This window comes from Cherax quadricarinatus, chromosome 66, assembly GCF_038502225.1.
Source record: "Cherax quadricarinatus isolate ZL_2023a chromosome 66, ASM3850222v1, whole genome shotgun sequence".
NCBI lineage: Eukaryota > Metazoa > Arthropoda > Malacostraca > Decapoda > Parastacidae > Cherax > Cherax quadricarinatus.
Genome location: NC_091357.1, coordinates 22,264,160 through 22,282,736, shown reverse-complemented (window position 1 = coordinate 22,282,736; position 18,577 = coordinate 22,264,160). Strand labels below are relative to the sequence as shown.

General features: G+C 44.7%; 1 protein-coding gene across 4 annotated transcripts in view; it reads left to right on the top strand.

The window, feature by feature from the left end:
• The first annotated feature begins 2,527 nt into the window (after positions 1-2,527).
• The window catches only part of LOC128705651 (aldehyde dehydrogenase, mitochondrial-like), a 31,067-nt gene continuing 15,017 nt past the window's right edge, over positions 2,528-18,577 (top strand). The window contains exons 1-8 of one of the 4 annotated variants that reach the window (XM_070099233.1): positions 2,528-2,651; positions 8,707-8,755; positions 10,424-10,528; positions 10,741-10,842; positions 13,397-13,562; positions 15,064-15,254; positions 17,160-17,249; positions 18,318-18,447. In XM_070099233.1, the coding sequence (XP_069955334.1) occupies positions 8,720-8,755; positions 10,424-10,528; positions 10,741-10,842; positions 13,397-13,562; positions 15,064-15,254; positions 17,160-17,249; positions 18,318-18,447 (820 nt within the window). In that variant the 5' untranslated portion in view covers positions 2,528-2,651; positions 8,707-8,719. Of the gene's footprint in view, positions 2,709-5,802; positions 5,824-8,706; positions 8,756-10,423; positions 10,529-10,740; positions 10,843-13,396; positions 13,563-15,063; positions 15,255-17,159; positions 17,250-18,317; positions 18,448-18,577 lie in introns of those variants that run through there. The other 3 variants (XM_070099234.1, XM_070099235.1, XM_070099236.1) reach the window with 3 other exon arrangements.

Sequence of the window (18,577 nt, the reverse complement as noted above, 5' to 3'; positions counted from 1 at the left end):
CCAGCCTCCCACCATGGAGGGACCAGTACCCAGACTCCCACCATGGAGGGACCAGTACCCAGACTCCCACCATGGAGGGACCAGCACCCAGCCTCCTACCATGGAGGGACCAGTACCCAGCCTCCTACCATGGAGGGACCAGTACCCAGCCTCCCACCATGGAGGGACCAGTACCCAGACTCCCACCATGGAGGGACCAGTACCCAGACTCCCACCATGGAGGGACCAGTACCCAGACTCCCACCATGGAGGGACCAGTACCCAGCCCCCCACCATGGAGGGACCAGTACCCAGACTCCCACCATGGAGGGACCAGTACCCAGCCCCCCACCATGGAGGGACCAGTTCCCAGACTCCCACCATGGAGGGACCAGTACCCAGACTCCCACCATGGAGGGACCAGTACCCAGACTCGCACCATGGAGGGACCAGTACCCAGACTCGCACCATAGATGGCTCAAGCACCATATGGAAGATTGAGTCGTCAACTTGACAACCGACACTAATTTATCCGTGTGTGTGTGTGTGTGTGTACTCACCTAGTTGTACTCACCTAGTTGAGGTTGCGGGGGTCGAGTCCGAGCTCCTGGCCCCGCCTCTTCACTGATCGCCACTAGGTCACTCTCCCTGAGCCGTGAGCTTTATCGTACCTCTGCTTAAAGCTATGTATGGATCCTGCCTCCACTACATCGCTTCCCAAACTATTCCACTTACTGACTACTCTGTGGCTGAAGAAATACTTCCTAACATCCCTGTGATTCATCTGTGTCTTCAGCTTCCAACTGTGTCCCCTTGTTACTGTGTCCAATCTCTGGAACATCCTGTCTTTGTCCACCTTGTCAATTCCTCTCAGTATTTTGTATGTCGTTATCATGTCCCCCCTATCTCTCCTGTCCTCCAGTGTCGTCAGGTTGATTTCCCTTAACCTCTCCTCGTAGGACATACCTCTTAGCTCTGGGACTAGTCTTGTTGCAAACCTTTGCACTTTCTCTAGTTTCTTCACGTGCTTGGCTAGGTGTGGGTTCCAAACTGGTGCCGCATACTCCAATATGGGCCTAACGTACACGGTGTACAGGGTCCTGAATGATTCCTTATTAAGATGTCGGAATGCTGTTCTGAGGTTTGCTAGGCGCCCATATGCTGCAGCAGTTATTTGGTTGATGTGCGCTTCAGGAGATGTGCCTGGTGTTATACTCACCCCAAGATCTTTTTCCTTGAGTGAAGTTTGTAGTCTCTGGCCCCCTAGACTGTACTCCGTCTGCGGCCTTCTTTGCCCTTCCCCAATCTTCATGACTTTGCACTTGGTGGGATTGAACTCCAGGAGCCAATTGCTGGACCAGGTCTGCAGCCTGTCCAGATCCCTTTGTAGTTCTGCCTGGTCTTCGATCGAGTGAATTCTTCTCATCAACTTCACGTCATCTGCAAACAGGGACACCTCAGAGTCTATTCCTTCCGTCATGTCGTTCACAAATACCAGAAACAGCACTGGTCCTAGGACTGACCCCTGCGGGACCCCGCTGGTCACAGGTGCCCACTCTGACACCTCGCCACGTACCATGACTCGCTGCTGTCTTCCTGACAAGTATTCCCTGATCCATTGTAGTGCCTTCCCTGTTATCCCTGCTTGGTCCACCAGTTTTTGCACCAATCTCTTGTGTGGAACTGTGTCAAACGCCTTCTTGCAGTCCAAGAAAATGCAATCCACCCACCCCTCTCTCTCTTGTCTTACTGCTGTCACCATGTCATAGAACTCCAGTAGGTTTGTGACACAGGATTTCCCGTCCCTGAAACCATGTTGGCTGCTGTTGATGAGATCGTTCCTTTCTAGGTGTTCCACCACTCTTCTCCTGATAATCATCTCCATGATTTTGCATACTATACATGTCAGTGACACTGGTCTGTAGTTTAATGCTTCATGTCTGTCTCCTTTTTTAAAGATTGGGACTACATTTGCTGTCTTCCATGCCTCAGGCAATCTCCCTGTTTCGATAGATGTATTGAATATTGTTGTTAGAGGTACACATAGTGCCTCTGGTGTCTGATGAATGTAGCTACAGAAAGGGAGGGCAATGATTTTCTATTTTTTAGCTAACATACGTGTAAATTTTACCTTATTCCTAGTAATGACCCTCGTATTGTAGATAGTCTTTTTAGTATAATAATATGTTATCTTCATTATAGAATAATAAGAAAATATTATAACCTTCATAATAATAAGGTAAAAGGACTCCAATGGAAAAAAAAATTCACTCTGACTTTTTTGTGCTATCCCAGGTTGTCTACACATATGTTGCTATGTATGATAATCCCCTCAAGGAAGGTTCCTTGATGTTGGTGAGGGGCTCTTGATTTAGGGAATTGGATCTGTGCTCCAGTTCCCTGAATTAAGCCTGAATGCCTTCCACATCCCCCCCAGGCGCTGTATAATCCTCCGGGTTTAGCGCTTCCCCCTTGATTATAATAATAATAATAATATGTATGATAATTCTATGTAACTGTATTTGTGTATACCTGAATAAACTTACTTAAGAGGTTCACTAATACGGTATCCACTGGAAGTGTCTCTAGATGCTGTCCACTGTAACCGTCCTTATTATCCAGAAAGATCGAGAAACCCAGGGGGAGTGTTAGCCAACCCAGGATAACCCAGGGTTAGTGTTGCCACCCAGGGTTAGTGTTGCCACCCAGGGTTACTGTTGCCACCCAAGGTTAGTGTTGCCACCCAGGGTTAGTGTTGCCACCCAGGGTTACTGTTGCCACCCAGGGTTAGTGTTGCCACCCAGGGTTAGTCTTGCCACCCAGGGTTAGTGTTGCCACCCAGGGTTACTGTTGCCACCCAAGGTTAGTGTTGCCACCCAGGGTTACTGTTGCCACCCAGGGTTAATGTTGCCACCCAAGGTTAGTGTTGCCACCCAGGGTTACTGTTGCCACCCAAGGTTAGTGTTGCCACCCAGGGTTAGTGTTGCCACCCAAGGTTACTATTGCCACCCAGGGTTAGTGTTGCCACCCAGGGTTAGTGTTGCCACCCAGGGTTACTATTGCCACCCAGGGTTAGTGTTGCCACCCAGGGTTACTGTTGCCACCCAAGGTTAGTGTTGCCACCCAGGGTTACTATTGCCACCCAGGGTTAGTGTTGCCACCCAGGGTTAGTGTTGCCACCCAGGGTTACTGTTGCCACCCAAGGTTAGTGTTGCCACCCAAGGTTAGTGTTGCCACCCAAGGTTAGTGTTGCCACCCAGGGTTACTATTGCCACCCAGGGTTAGTGTTGCCACCCAGGGTTACTGTTGCCACCCAAGGTTAGTGTTGCCACCCAAGGTTAGTGTTGCCACCCAGGGTTACTATTGCCACCCAGGGTTAGTGTTGCCACCCAGGGTTACTATTGCCACCCAGGGTCAGTGTTGCCACCCAGGGTTAGTGTTGCCACCCAGGGTTACTGTTGCCACCCAAGGTTAGTGTTGCCACCCAAGGTTAGTGTTGCCACCCAGGGTTACTATTGCCACCCAGGGTTAGTGTTGCCACCCAGGGTTACTATTGCCACCCAGGGTCAGTGTTGCCACCCAGGGTTACTATTGCCACCCAGGGTTAGTGTTGCCACCCAGGGTTAGTGTTGCCACCCAGGGTTACTGTTGCCACCCAGGGTTAGTGTTGCCACCCAGGGTTAGTGTTGCCACCCAGGGTTAGTGTTGCCACCCAGGGTTACTGTTGCCACCCAAGGTTAGTGTTGCCACCCAGGGTTACTGTTGCCACCCAGGGTTACTGTTGCCACCCAAGGTTAGTGTTGCCACCCAGGGTTACTGTTGCCACCCAAGGTTAGTGTTGCCACCCAGGGTTAGTGTTGCCACCCAAGGTTACTATTGCCACCCAGGGTTAGTGTTGCCACCCAGGGTTAGTGTTGCCACCCAGGGTTAGTGTTGCCACCCAGGGTTACTATTGCCACCCAGGGTTAGTGTTGCCACCCAGGGTTACTGTTGCCACCCAAGGTTAGTGTTGCCACCCAGGGTTACTATTGCCACCCAGGGTTAGTGTTGCCACCCAGGGTTAGTGTTGCCACCCAGGGTTACTGTTGCCACCCAAGGTTAGTGTTGCCACCCAAGGTTAGTGTTGCCACCCAAGGTTAGTGTTGCCACCCAGGGTTACTATTGCCACCCAGGGTTAGTGTTGCCACCCAGGGTTACTGTTGCCACCCAAGGTTAGTGTTGCCACCCAAGGTTAGTGTTGCCACCCAGGGTTACTATTGCCACCCAGGGTTAGTGTTGCCACCCAGGGTTACTATTGCCACCCAGGGTCAGTGTTGCCACCCAGGGTTAGTGTTGCCACCCAGGGTTACTGTTGCCACCCAAGGTTAGTGTTGCCACCCAAGGTTAGTGTTGCCACCCAGGGTTACTATTGCCACCCAGGGTTAGTGTTGCCACCCAGGGTTACTATTGCCACCCAGGGTCAGTGTTGCCACCCAGGGTTACTATTGCCACCCAGGGTTAGTGTTGCACCCAGGGTTACTGTTGCCACCCAAGGTTAGTGTTGCCACCCAAGGTTAGTGTTGCCACCCAAGGTTAGTGTTGCCACCCAGGGTTACTATTGCCACCCATGGTTAGTGTTGCCACCCAGGGTTAGTGTTGCCACCCAGGGTTAGTGTTGCCACCCAAGGTTAGTGTTGCCACCCAAGGTTAGTGTTGCCACCCAGGGTTACTGTTGCCACCCAGGGTTAGTGTTGCCACCCAGGGTTATTATTGCCACCCAGGGTTAGTGTTGCCACCCAGGGTTACTGTTGCCACCCAAGGTTAGTGTTGCCACCCAAGGTTAGTGATGCCACCCAGGGTTAGTGTTGCCACCCAGGGTCAGTGTTGCCACCCAGGGTTAGTGTTGCCACCCAGGTTTAGTGTTGCCACCCAGGGTTAGTGTTGCCACCCAAGGTTAGTGTTGCCACCCAAGGTTAGTGTTGCCACCCAGGGTTAGTGTTGCCACCCAGGGTTAGTGTTGCCACCCAGGGTTAGTGTTGCCACCCAGGGTTAGTGTTGCCACCCAGGGTTACTGTTGCCACCCAAGGTTAGTGTTGCCACCCAAGGTTAGTGTTGCCACCCTGGGTTAGTGTTGCCACCCAGGGTTAGTGTTGCCACCCAGGGTTACTGTTGCCACCCAGGGTTAGTGTTGCCACCCAAGGTTAGTGTTGCCACCCAAGGTTAGTGTTGCCACCCAGGGTTAGTGTTGCCACCCAGGGTTAGTGTTGCCACCCAGGGTTAGTGTTGCCACCCAGGGTTAGTGTTGCCACCCAGGGTTAGTGTTGCCACCCAGGGATAGTGTTGCCACCCAGGGATAGTGTTGCCACCCAGGGTTAATGTTGCCACCCAGGGTTAGTGTTGCCACCCAGGGTTACTGTTGCCACCCAGGGTTACTGTTGCCACCCAAGGTTAGTGTTGCCACCCAAGGTTAGTGTTGCCACCCAAGGTTAGTGTTGCCACCCAGGGTTACTGTTGCCACCCAGGGTTAGTGTTGCCACCCAGGGTTATTATTGCCACCCAGGGTTAGTGTTGCCACCCAGGGTTACTGTTGCCACCCAAGGTTAGTGTTGCCACCAAAGGTTAGTGATGCCACCCAGGGTTAGTGTTGCCACCCAGGGTCAGTGTTGCCACCCAGGGTTAGTGTTGCCACCCAGGGTTAGTGTTGCCACCCAGGGTTAGTGTTGCCACCCAAGGTTAGTGTTGCCACCCAAGGTTAGTGTTGCCACCCAGGGTTAGTGTTGCCACCCAGGGTTAGTGTTGCCACCCAGGGTTAGTGTTGCCACCCAGGGTTAGTGTTGCCACCCAGGGTTACTGTTGCCACCCAAGGTTAGTGTTGCCACCCAAGGTTAGTGTTGCCACCCAGGGTTAGTGTTGCCACCCAGGGTTAGTGTTGCCACCCAGGGTTACTGTTGCCACCCAGGGTTAGTGTTGCCACCCAAGGTTAGTGTTGCCACCCAAGGTTAGTGTTGCCACCCAGGGTTAGTGTTGCCACCCAGGGTTAGTGTTGCCACCCAGGGTTAGTGTTGCCACCCAGGGTTAGTGTTGCCACCCAAGGTTAGTGTTGCCACCCAGGGTTAGTGTTGCCACCCAGGGTTAGTGTTGCCACCCAGGGTTAGTGTTGCCACCCAGGGTTAATGTTGCCACCCAGGGTTAGTGTTGCCACCCAGGGTTACTGTTGCCACCCAGGGTTACTGTTGCCACCCAAGGTTAGTGTTGCCACCCAAGATTAGTGTTGCCACCCAGGGTTAGTGTTGCCACCCAGGGTCAGTGTTGCCACCCAGGGTTAGTGTTGCCACCCAGGGTTAGTGTTGCCACCCAGGGTTAGTGTTGCCACCCAGGGTTACTGTTGCCACCCAGGGTTACTGTTGCCACACAGGGTTACTGTTGCCACCCAAGGTTAGTGTTGGCACCCAGGGTTAGTGTTGCCACTCAGGGTTACTGTTGCCACCCAGGGTAACCCAGGGTTAGTGTTGCCACCCCGGGTTACTGTTGCCACCCAGGGTAACCCAGGGTTAGTGTTGCCACCCAGGGTAACCCAGGGTTACTGTTGCCACCCAGGGTTAGTGTTGCCACCCAGGATAACCCAGGGTTACTCTTGCCACCCAGAATAACCCAGGGTTAGTGTTGCCACCCAGGGTAACCTAGGGGGAGTTGCCACCCAGAATAACCCAGGGTTAGTGTTGCCACCCAGGGTAACCTAGGGGGAGTTGCCACCCAGGGTTAGTGTTGCCACCCAGGGTAACCTAGGGGGAGTGTTGCCACCCAGGATAACCCAGGGTTAGTGTTGCCACCCAGGATAACCCAGGGTTAGTGTTGCCACCTAGGGTAACCTAGGGGGAGTGTTGCCACCCAGGATAACCCAGGGTTAGTGTTGCCACCCAGGATAACCCAGGGTTAGTGTTGCCACCCAGGGTAACCTAGGGGGAGTGTTGCCACCCAGGATAACCCAGGGTTAGTGTTGCCACCCAGGGTAACCTAGGGGGAGTGTTGCCACTCAGGATAACCCAGGGTTAGTGTTGCCACCCAGGGTAACCTAGGGGGAGTGTTGCCACCCAAGATAACCCAGGGGGAGTGTTGCCACCCAGGGTAACCTAGGGGGAGTGTTGCCACCCAGGATAACCCAGGGTTAGTGCTTCTACCCAGGATAACCCAGGGTTAGTGTTGCCACCCAGGGTAACCTAGGGGGAGTGTTGCCACCCAGGATAACCCAGGGTTAGTGTTGCCACCCAGGATAACCCAGGGTTAGTGTTGCCACCCAGGATAACCCAGGGTTTGTTTCCACCCAGGATAACCCAGGGTTAGTGGTGCCACCCAGGATAACCCAGGGAGAGTTGCCACCCAGGATAACCCAGGGTAGGGAGTGTTAGCCATCCATGATAACCCAAGGCAGGTTAGCCACCCAGGATAACCCAGGGGAGTGTTAGCCACTCAAGATAACCCAGGGGAGGGTTAGCTACTAAGGATAACCCAAGAAAGTCAGTGTGTCATCAAGGACTATCTTATTTCCATTGTGATCCTTCAATCTTGCACCCCAGGATGCCACCCACACCAGTCCACTAACACCCAGGTACCTAAATACTGTTAGGCGAGCAAGGACAGCAGATGTGAGGAGGCTAACACCCAGGTACCTACTTACTGCTAGGTGAACAGGGACAGTATGTGTAAGGAAACATGCCCAATATTTCCACCCTTGCTGGGGATTGAACCACGAACACTCAGTGTGTGAGGCGAGTGCGTTATCGACCAAGCCACAGAACTGCGAGATGACGTAATTTGTTGACTATTCATCATGGACTATGAATTATATATATATATGTATATAAGAAAGAGTTCTGTAGACCGCTAGTATTTAATACAAGACCAAGTTCTTTCCATAAGGACTAATGCCTTTTGTACTGGCTATTATAATAATGTGCAACTTTATATTGCAGTATAATATTATGAGAAAATTTGATCTTGATGGCCAATTTATTTCATAATGTTGCACTGTACAGCATTCATAAGAAAAACTATATTAAAAAATGATTTGGATGTGGAAATTTCAGTAAGTTCATTTAGAACATAATCCTGTGATGCATTTTCAATTTGACTTCTATGTGCAAAGTCTAATGAAAATGGAGACTTGGCCAGTATGACTGAATTTTGCATTTTTTCTAAGGTCTTTTTGGCACCTAATTCATTTTTTTTTTTTGTTGTATATAGAGCCACTCTCACCTTCCTTATTTCAAACTTAATTTCTTCCCATTTCCCAATTCAGTTCTGACTCCAACTTGTATAACACATCTAGTAATCATAATTATAATAATAGTATTATTATTATTTATTCATTATGTATCACAATTTACTAATTACAGTATTATCATCATTATTATACACTGTATTACTATTATGAATTATTTCTGATGGTGGCCCGGTGGTCTGGTGGCTAAAGCTCCCGCTTCACACACGGGGGGCCCGGGTTCGATTCCCGGCGGGTGGAAACATTCCGACACGTTTCCTTACACCTGTTGTCCTGTTCACCTAGCAGCAAATAGGTACCTGGGTGTTAGTCGACTGGTGTGGGTCGCATCCTGGGGGGCAAGATTAAGGACCCCAATGGAAATAAGTTAGACAGTCCTCGATGACGCACTGACTTTCTTGGGTTATCCTGGGTGGCTAACCCTCCGGGGTTAAAAATCCGAACGAAATCTTATCTTATCTTCCTTGCAGACAGGAGTGGATAATGGCTCTCAGGAATCCTGAAATCAAGTATACCAAGGTAGGTCAAAGTTGCTTTATATTGACTCGCGAAATCGTAATGACACGATTGCAAACAAACCATACCATGGGTGGGATAGAACCCGTGTCTGGAGTTTTGAGACTCTCAGATCGCGGGTTCTATCCCTGCCCGTGGTATGGTTTGCTTTATATTGTCCTGTTTTTGAGAGCTTAGAGTAAATATTGCAATTTCAAGTTTGTAACCGTAGTCTTGTTTTACACATTGGATAAATACTGTGTAATCAAAAACTTAATGCTAGCTGAATATTTCTATTCTTTTGATAATTTTTGTTGTTGACTGTATAGTCGTTATTTAAAAGGATGCACTTTTTTTTTTGTGTGGGAGGGGGGTAAAGTTGGTAGATGGATCTACAACTTCCTGACAAATAGAACACAAACAATTATAGTAAACAGGGTAATGTCCCAGGCAACCATGGTAAAAAGCTCTGTTCCACAAGGCACAGTACTCGCTCCCATTCTATTCCTCATCCTCATTTCTGACATAGAGATGTAAGCCATAGCTTACATCGCACACATAAGTGCAATAAGGCACCTAAACTACTGGGAACTGTTGAAGGTCCTTGATCTGTATTCCCTCGAACGCAGGCAAGAGAGATGCATGATAATATACACTTGGAAGGTCCTGGAGGGATTGGTACCAAACCTGCACATGAGAATCACTCCCTATGAAAGCAAAAGACTCGGCAGGAGATGCAACATTCCCCCGATGAAATGCAGGGGCGCCACGAGTACACTGAGAGACAACACAATAAGTGTCTGGGCCCCAAGACTGTTCAGTGGCTTCCCAGCATACATGAGGGAGATTACCAATAGACCCCTGGCTGTCTTCAAGAAGGCACTGGACAGGCACCTAAGGTCAGTACCTGACCAACAGGGCTGTGGTTCGTACGTCAGCTTGCGTATGGCCAGCAGTAACAGCCTGGTTGATCAGACCCTGATCCACCATGAGGCCTGGTCTCAGACCGGGCCGCAGGGGCGTTGACCCCTGAAACCCTTTCCAGGTAAACCAAATTTTCAAAATATTTTGATATAAAAAAAAAAGTTTTTGTCATTTTTTTTTTTTTGGCCTATAAGAAAGAGGAATAATTTTCCCAGGGAAATTGTATCACCAGTTCTATACTTGATCTAAAGAATTAAATGCACTTGACTCCATGATATCTTGAAATTTTTTGAAATATAAATTTCTTCAAAGGAGAGGCATTAATGCTTGTTAAGGACTCTTAATCCATGGAATGGAGCTAGTCATTCCTTCTCTGGATTAAATTTGATTGCCAAGCTTTCCACAAGTTCTGTATAATACATAATAATAATAATTTGTTTCTTCAGGAATATAATACAACTTATACAGACCATAGCTGACATCAGTGACATACTACATAGAAAGCCCCTGGTTATCTAGAGCAATTTAGGCAACTTAGGTTAATTTTGTCCCCAGGATGCAACCCACACCAGTCCTAATACCCAGGTACCAGCTTACTGCTAGGTGAAGAGGGACTTGTATACATAATTTAAGATGCAATTAATGTTGTCTGAATAACAAATACTGATAGTGTAATTAAAAACATTGATGTACATATGATTGTAGCCATTAACCACTGGAGGTAAATTATACAAGTGCATTGACTTAAAAATATTGATATGTTTTCAGCTTTTCATCAACAATGAGTTTGTTGATGCAGCAAGTGGCCGCACTTTTCCTGTAATCAATCCAAGTACAGAGGAAGTCATCTGTGCTGTAGCCGAGGCTGGCGTGGTAAGTCTCATGGTTTGCCTGTCTTTATCTTGTTTTAATCTTAAGTGTCTCCTCTTGATCTTTTATAGAGTACAGTATACAGTAATGTGTTAATAAAATTAATTTTGAAAAAAACAGGTACAGAAGGTCCTTATTGTATGACTTTTCCCAAAGAAAATGTTGAGTAGGCCTAGCGTGTATGATTGACACAGTGTGATTGCATGTGCCTGTAGGAGGATGTTGATAAAGCAGTGTTGGCGGCCAGTAATGCCTTCTCACCTACCTCACCGTGGCGCACCATGGGTGCTTCAGAGAGGGCCCAGCTCATGAATAAGGTGAGTACCAGTTTTTCTTAAAGAGATGCTGCATATTTTTTCAGTTATCTTAGATAATTTACGCATATGTTACTATGTGTGATAATTAATTTGTGTAACTATTTGTGTACCTGTAGTTAGATAACCCTACTTACAGGAGGGCCCTGCTTATACAGCAGGTTAGATTCTGGACTACTGTAAGGCCCTGCTTATACAGCAGGTTAGATTCTGGACTACTGTAAGGCCCTGCTTATACAGCAGGTTAGATTCTGGACTACTGTAAGGCCCTGCTTATACAGCAGGTTAGATTCTGGACTACTGTAAGGCCCTGCTTATACAGCAGGTTAGATTCTGGACTACTGTAAGGCCCTGCTTGTACAGCAGGTTAGATTCTGGACTACTGTAAGGCCCTGCTTATACAGCAGGTTAGATTCTGGACTATTGTAAGGCCCTGCTTATACAGCAGGTTAGATTCTGGACTACTGTAAGGCCCTGCTTATACAGCAGGTTAGATTCTGGACTACTGTAAGGCCCTGCTTATACAGCAGGTTAGTTACCAGGATGCTGTAGGGCCCTGCTTATACAGCAGGTTAGTTACCAGGATGCTGTAGGGCCCTGCTTATACAGCAGGTTAGTTACCAGGATGCTGTAGGGCCCTGCTTATACAGCAGATTAGTTACCAGGATGCTGTAGGGCCCTGCTTATACAGTAGGTTAGTTACCAGGATGCTGTAGGGCCCTGCTTATACAGCAGGTTAGTTACCAGGATGCTGTAGGGCCCTGCTTATACAGCAGGTTAGTTACCAGGATGCTGTAGGGCCCTGGTTATACAGCAGGTTAGTTTTCAGGATGCTGTAGGGCCCTGCTTGTACAGCAGGTTAGTTACCAGGATGCTGTAGTGCCCTGCTTATACAGCAGGTTAGTTACCAGGATGCTGTAGGGCCCTGCTTATACAGCAGGTTAGTTACCAGGATGCTGTAGGGCCCTGCTTATACATAAGATAAGATTTCATTTGGATTTTTAACCCCGGAGGGTTAGCCACCCAGGATAACCCAAGAAAGTCAGTGCGTCATCGAAGACTGTCTAACTTATTTCCATTGGGGTCCTTAATCTTGTCCCCCAGGATGCGACCCACACCAGTCGACTAACGCCCAGGTACCTATTTGCTGCTAGGTGAACAGGACAACAGGTGTAAGGAAACGTGTCGAAATGTTTCCACCCGCCGGGAATCGAACCCGGGCCCTCCGTGTGTGAGGCAGGAGCTTTAGCCACCGGGCCACAGCAGGTTAGTTTCCAGGATGCTGTAGGGCCCTGCTTATTATTTATTTATTTATTTATTTTATGTCTTTGCAAACAGTAAGTTAGGTTCTGGGCTACTCCTGTAAAGTGAAACATGGCCCTCTCCCTTTTTTTTCCACTTTTAAATGCATTTTTTTATGAAAGCCTGATAAAATATTTACTATCATATATTAAGTGAGCATTAGGGCTAAGCCTAAAAAATGCATGTACAGTATATGCATTATTTACCTTAAAATATTTTTGTTCTTAGCTTATAGTGAGTGGTGAATATATTTATTGTAGGAAGTCAGAATATAGGAAGAATGAGTATAATTGAAAACCTCTGTACAGCCTCTCCTCACTTAGCGACGTACTCGTTTACCAACAACACGGACTTAGGACAGGCTCTAAGACCAGTATACATACCTAAATAATGTATATTAGAGCCATCGACCGACTTTTCCTGTTATTCCTTTAGCACGCATTTTGTGCGCTATTACGCCATGGTCACACTTGTCGAAGGCTTTTGCAAAGTCTGTATATATTACATCTGCATTCTTTTTGTCTTCTAGTGCATTTAGGACCTTGTCGTAGTGGTCCAATAGTTGAGACAGACAGGAGCGACCTGTTCTAAACCCATGTTGCCCTGGGTTGTGTAACTGATGGGTACAGTATATGCATTATTTACCTTAAAATATTTTTGTTCTTAGCTTATAGTGAGTGGTGAATATATTTATTGTAGGAAGTCAGAATATAGGAAGAATGAGTATAATTGAAAACCTCTGTACAGCCTCTCCTCACTTAGCGACGTACTCGTTTACCAACAACACGGACTTAGGACAGGCTCTAAGACCAGTATACATACCTAAATAATGTATATTAGAGCTGATTTCCTCTATTCTTTTTATTTCAATATACAGTACACTACTGTATAAATATTTAAAAATATACCAGAAATGTTATAAATGGTGCAAAAGTGACACTAACACAATATCAAAGATGGTTGACACAGATCCACTACCATTATATTATGCTCCTCACTTAGTGACGAATTCGTTTACCAATGTGGTCTTAGGAATGGAACTCCGTTGTTAAGTGAGGAGAGGCTGTATTAGCAAAACACTGTAAAGCAGAGCCATCCTGTACTTACATTGCCACTAATATCAAAATAGTCTGATGCCAAAGCCCTCTAGAAAAGAGAACTATTTCATGATATTTTAACCATTACCCTTTATTTATCTTATTATCCATCACCTACCTGTTGAGCATCCTTAAAATATCTAATTTCTTAATAAAAGTTATGTGAACTCATGAGGAGGGACGAATGCTACCTGGCAAGCCTGGATACACTGGACAATGGGAAACCATATACTGAGTCTCTGTGTGATTTGGACTACAGTATTAAGACTCTGCAATATTATGCTGGCTGGTGTGACAAGATCCATGGCCACACTATCCCTTGTGGTGAGTTGTGGCTACACACACTGCTGACATAACCCATCTTGTATACAGTAGAGATTTGTTAGAGGTGGGAATCATTTAGAGCACAAATAACCTTCAAATTGGAAATATATCTTTTATGTGACATGTCACTCCATCCTGGCCATTATAACCACATGGTCCATCATGAACTGAAAGTGTAAAGATTTATTTTCAGCTTGTGGGTTTGTGAAAAAATAGACATGAATGCAGCATAATGTGATCCTTTGTTGACACCATTTTGCCCACAGTGGGCTTTATAAAGTCACAGATAGGTCTGTTTGTGACTTAACCCTTAAATGGTCCAAACGTATATATACGTTTTTTCAACATCTGAAAGTATGTAAAAAAATGTAGATCTTCTTTTTTGTTTTACATTTGAAAACGTGTAAAAAAACTTTTATCCGGACTTGAGTCCTGGAGATGGGAAGTACAGTGCCTGCACTCTGAAGGAGGGGTGTTAATGTTGCAGTTTAAAAACTGTAGTGTAAAGCACCCTTCTGGCAAGACAGTGATGGAGTGAATGATGGTGAAAGTTTTTCTTTTTCGGGCCACCCTGCCTTGGTGGGAATCGGCCAGTGTGATAATAAAAAAAAAAAAAAATTTGAAAATATGTAAAAAAAGTAGATCTACTTTTGTAGCACTACGAGTTTGAATGTCGATCTGTTTGGACCGTTTAAGGGTTAATAAAACCCATTGTGTGGGCAACACATAGCCAATAAAGGAGTGTATTATACTGCATTTGTGTCTATTTTTCCATCATGTTGGTATTTTATACCATTTATATCCATTGTGGGTTTGATGTGAAGTGTTCCAACAATTGTTTCTAAAAGTGTTATCCAGAGGGCAGAGGAAAGGTTGTTGAGGTGGTTTGGACATTTAGAAAGGCTGGAACAAAATAGAATGACTTGGAGGGCAAATAAATCTGTAGTGGAAGGAAGGTGGGGTAGTGGTCATCCTAGGAAAGGCTGGAGGGAAGCAGTAAAGGAGGGTTTGTATGCAAGGAGCTTGAACTTCCAACAAGTGTGCATAAGCATGTTAAATAGGAGCGAGTAGAGACAAATGGCTTTTATGACTTGAAGTGCCGTTGGAGTGTGAGCAGGGTAACATTTATGAAGGGATTCAGAGAAACCACTTAGCTGGACTTGAGTCCAGCGCTGTGGCAAGACAGTGGTGAAAGTGTTTTTTTTTTTTCGGGTTGCTTGCCCTGCCTTGGTGGAAAACGGCCAATGTGTTAATAAAAAAAAAATTCCTCACCAGTTTCCTCCTTTAGTGAGGGAATAGTTTTTATCCAGAATCTATATTAGGCAGTCAAAATGAGATGAACAGTATAATTTACTCTTGACTGATCAGAAGAATTTTGGGGCTTTTACTGTTTATAAACAAAAGCTATCAAGAGCTTTCTGATTGTTATGGTGTAGTAATTATGTCAAGACTTGACTAACTTTTCTATGTCAAATGAGCCACCACAAGGGATGTTTAACAGATGGTGGCTACATGTGCCTGACCCGGCGTGAAGCTGTAGGTGTAGTTGGACAGATCATTCCTTGGAATTATCCTGTTATGATGTTGGCCTGGAAGTGGGGACCTGCACTTGCTGTTGGCTGCACCATTGTTCTCAAACCAGCAGAGCTCACTCCCATCAGCTCTCTGTATATAGGTGCACTTGTTAAAGAGGTGAGAGGCAATAAATTTGAATGTAGAAACATGATGTGTACATTTATGTGCTATTTTAAAATTAAAATTTTTGCTATTTTTCTCAATATTTTGATGAGTCCATCATTCTAGCTATTATTAAATACTTTACAAAGGAAGAATTCTTTGGAAATGTGAAGCTTTTTGGTGGTATTTTGCAGAACAATTTTTTTTTTAGCATTTGAAGTTTCCACCAAAGAAGAGTTACATAAAGAAGAAAACACTATTACAGTGGACCCCCGCATAACGATCACCTCCGAATGCGACCAATTATGTAAGTGTATTTATGTAAGTGCATTTGTACGTGTATGTTTGGGGGTCTGAAATGGACTAATCTACTTCACAATATTCCTTATGGGAACAAATTCGGTCAGTACTGGCACCTGAACATACTTCTGGAGTGAAAAAAATATCGTTAACCAGGGGTCCACTGTATTTGCTGCCTATGTTTTTTGTGTTTTTTTTTTTTTTTTTTTTTTTTTTTTTTTTTTTTTTTTTTTTTTTTTTTTTTTTTAGGAGACCTGCTTATGACTTGTACAACTGCATCCCAACCCAGCTCTCAAGGTGCTGCCATAGTATACTTGCCCACCTCCAAACCTTCAGTCAGGCTAACACGCTTCACTGACTTCTTTTTTGTAACATGTGCCAATAACACACAGAATTTCAAAGATCTCATACTTGCCTTCACTTCATTCTGACATATTGTATAAAGAGTACTGGGGACTGAACTGACAATCATACACTTGCAGTTCTGCTGCTACATTGACTACATAACTTATTGGAAATAAATGGTATAAAATACCGACACACTGGAAATATAAACACATATGCAGTATAATGTGATCCTTTATTGACAACGTTTCACCCACACAGTGGGCTTTTTCAAGTCACAAACAGATCTGACTTGAAAAAGCCCACTGTGTGGGCAAAACGCTGTCAATAAAGGATCACATTATACTGCATATGTGTTTATATTTACATAACTTATTACTTTTAGTGTGGTAAAATTCTCACTTCAGTCTAACATGCTAACATTGGTCTCTTGAATATTGAAGTCCTTACCTCTCAAACCAGCACTGTATAACTTGTGAAACTGTGATAACACAATTGCAAACAATTGACTCAACAGATGAGGTTGACTTGCTTGTCATGGGTTAGAGCTCCAGCCATTCTGTGGTTAGTACTGTCTTGTTATGAATAATCTAGCTTGCCAGTATGTCATAAGTTATCCTTCTTGTTTAATACAAATTTTCAAAAGTACTGTATTTCTGTGCAACATTAATTAACCTGTAAAATATTCTTTAGTATATAAAAAATTTATGTAATGAGTTTTCTTGAGATCACTGCAGCACCCCGAGGAACGTTTTTCTAAATTTGGTGTGGCATTAGTATGGCTTGCATAAAATCTTGTATAATAAAAAAAATAAAAGACCTTTATCTTATATTTGAATCCTTCCAGTAGGATTGGAATTTCTCTTTTATTTTGCATAGCAATGTTACACAGTTGCAAAGCAATTTTTTTCCCAGGATGTGAGTCATAACAGTTGATTAACACCCATTTCCAATTTTTACTTCTAGGCAAACATGGGCAATGGGTGTAAGACAATTTGCCGGTGCATTTCATTGGGCCTGGGAATTCAACCTAGGAATTTACAGATTGCAACTTAAGTACTTTGGCCACCAAGCTATGGTAGTAGAGATGAAAATTAAGGATGGAGGTTTTGGTAGTGGTGCCTGAAGTGGGTCTTGGGTAGTGGATTCCTTCCAGATTTCACTCAGTAATGTAATGAGTATCTGATTAAGTGACTGTTACTTCTCATTGAGGACTTTTTATAGTTAAGTTATATGGATACGTAATTTAAAACATAGTCATTAATTTTGTTACAGGCTGGCTTCCCTCCTGGTGTAATCAACATTGTTCCTGGCATGGGAAATGTTGCTGGCCATGCTATTGCTAATCACCTAAATATTGACAAGGTAAGTTATCTTCACAGATACCTAGAAAAATTGAGTAGACTTCACTGACACTTGGTAGCATAATGTATTCTAGGCTTAATGTGATAGATACAAGCCATGTGTGGAGAGGTCAGTTAAAGTTTCAGCTACAAGGAGCAGTGAGAAGATAAGTTGAAATGATAAGTAATTTATTGATCCCCAGATCATTTAAAAAAAATTTACATTGTAGGAGTATCATGATTAATAACACTACACAAGCTATTAAAGATTAAAAAAAAAATATATCGAGAGAAGTTTTCAGTGGAGAGCAGTGTCCTGCCACTGTGGGTTAAAAGAGAAAGAGATTGTAATGAAGTGTACCCCTTCCTCTCATAGCTTCATTAATACACCCTCTCTAGAGTGTAACTGATGGCATGGGTGCTACACTAGACTCCTAGGTAGGTTTTATCAAGTGGAAGTGATCAGAAAACACTTAGGATATCAAAAGAAATGGGTAACTGATGGTGATAGTGGATGCCAATGCAGTAAAGAAATTGTTTAAGTCATATCATTGTCATGTTATCCAGACTAGGAATTATGGCCAAGTGATTGTATAAAGGGTATGTGGTAATTAAGAGTTGAAAGGTGGTGTAATTAGCAGCTGCACATGAAATGATTTGACAGTGAAAGGTAAGAAAGCTGCTTATGGGTGAGGAAGTAAGGATAATTGAGGCATTCAGGAGAAGAAAGGAAAGAGGTAGTAATGTGGGAAACAGCCAGTGTGCTAAAAAACAAATATCTAAGTAGTGTGGTACGGTAACAAAGAAAATACTGGTAGATCTAATATAAAATATGACAGCAAAATTTATTATATTGTTTGGTCAGGCTGTTGCTGTTATAGTAGTGATGAAGTACAGTACAGTACTGTTACTGTAGTGATGAACTACTATAGTTGTAGGGCATTCTATAATCCTTGTAAGTTTAAAATTTGTTCATGAATAAATTTAAATGTTTTTGTAGATTGTGTCTAATTATGCTTTGTGTATTAAATTGTTGTATTCTTGGTTTGTTCAGTTTGATCAGTTTTATGTAGCAGTAATGTTCACACAGGTAGCATTCACTGGTTCTACTGCAGTAGGACGTAAGGTAATGCAAGCAGCAAGCTTGTCGAATCTGAAGCGTCTGACAATGGAGTTGGGTGGCAAGAGTCCAGTGGTTGTGTGTGAAGACTGTGGCAACTGTAAGTTTGTTATTTGTCTAGGCATGCTGATTAGTGTCTAGTTAGTTGCATAAGAATTACAGTGGTACAAAGTTAAATTTATTATAGAGTGCAGTCCTGGTTAAAAGAAATAATTTGTACAAAAACTCAA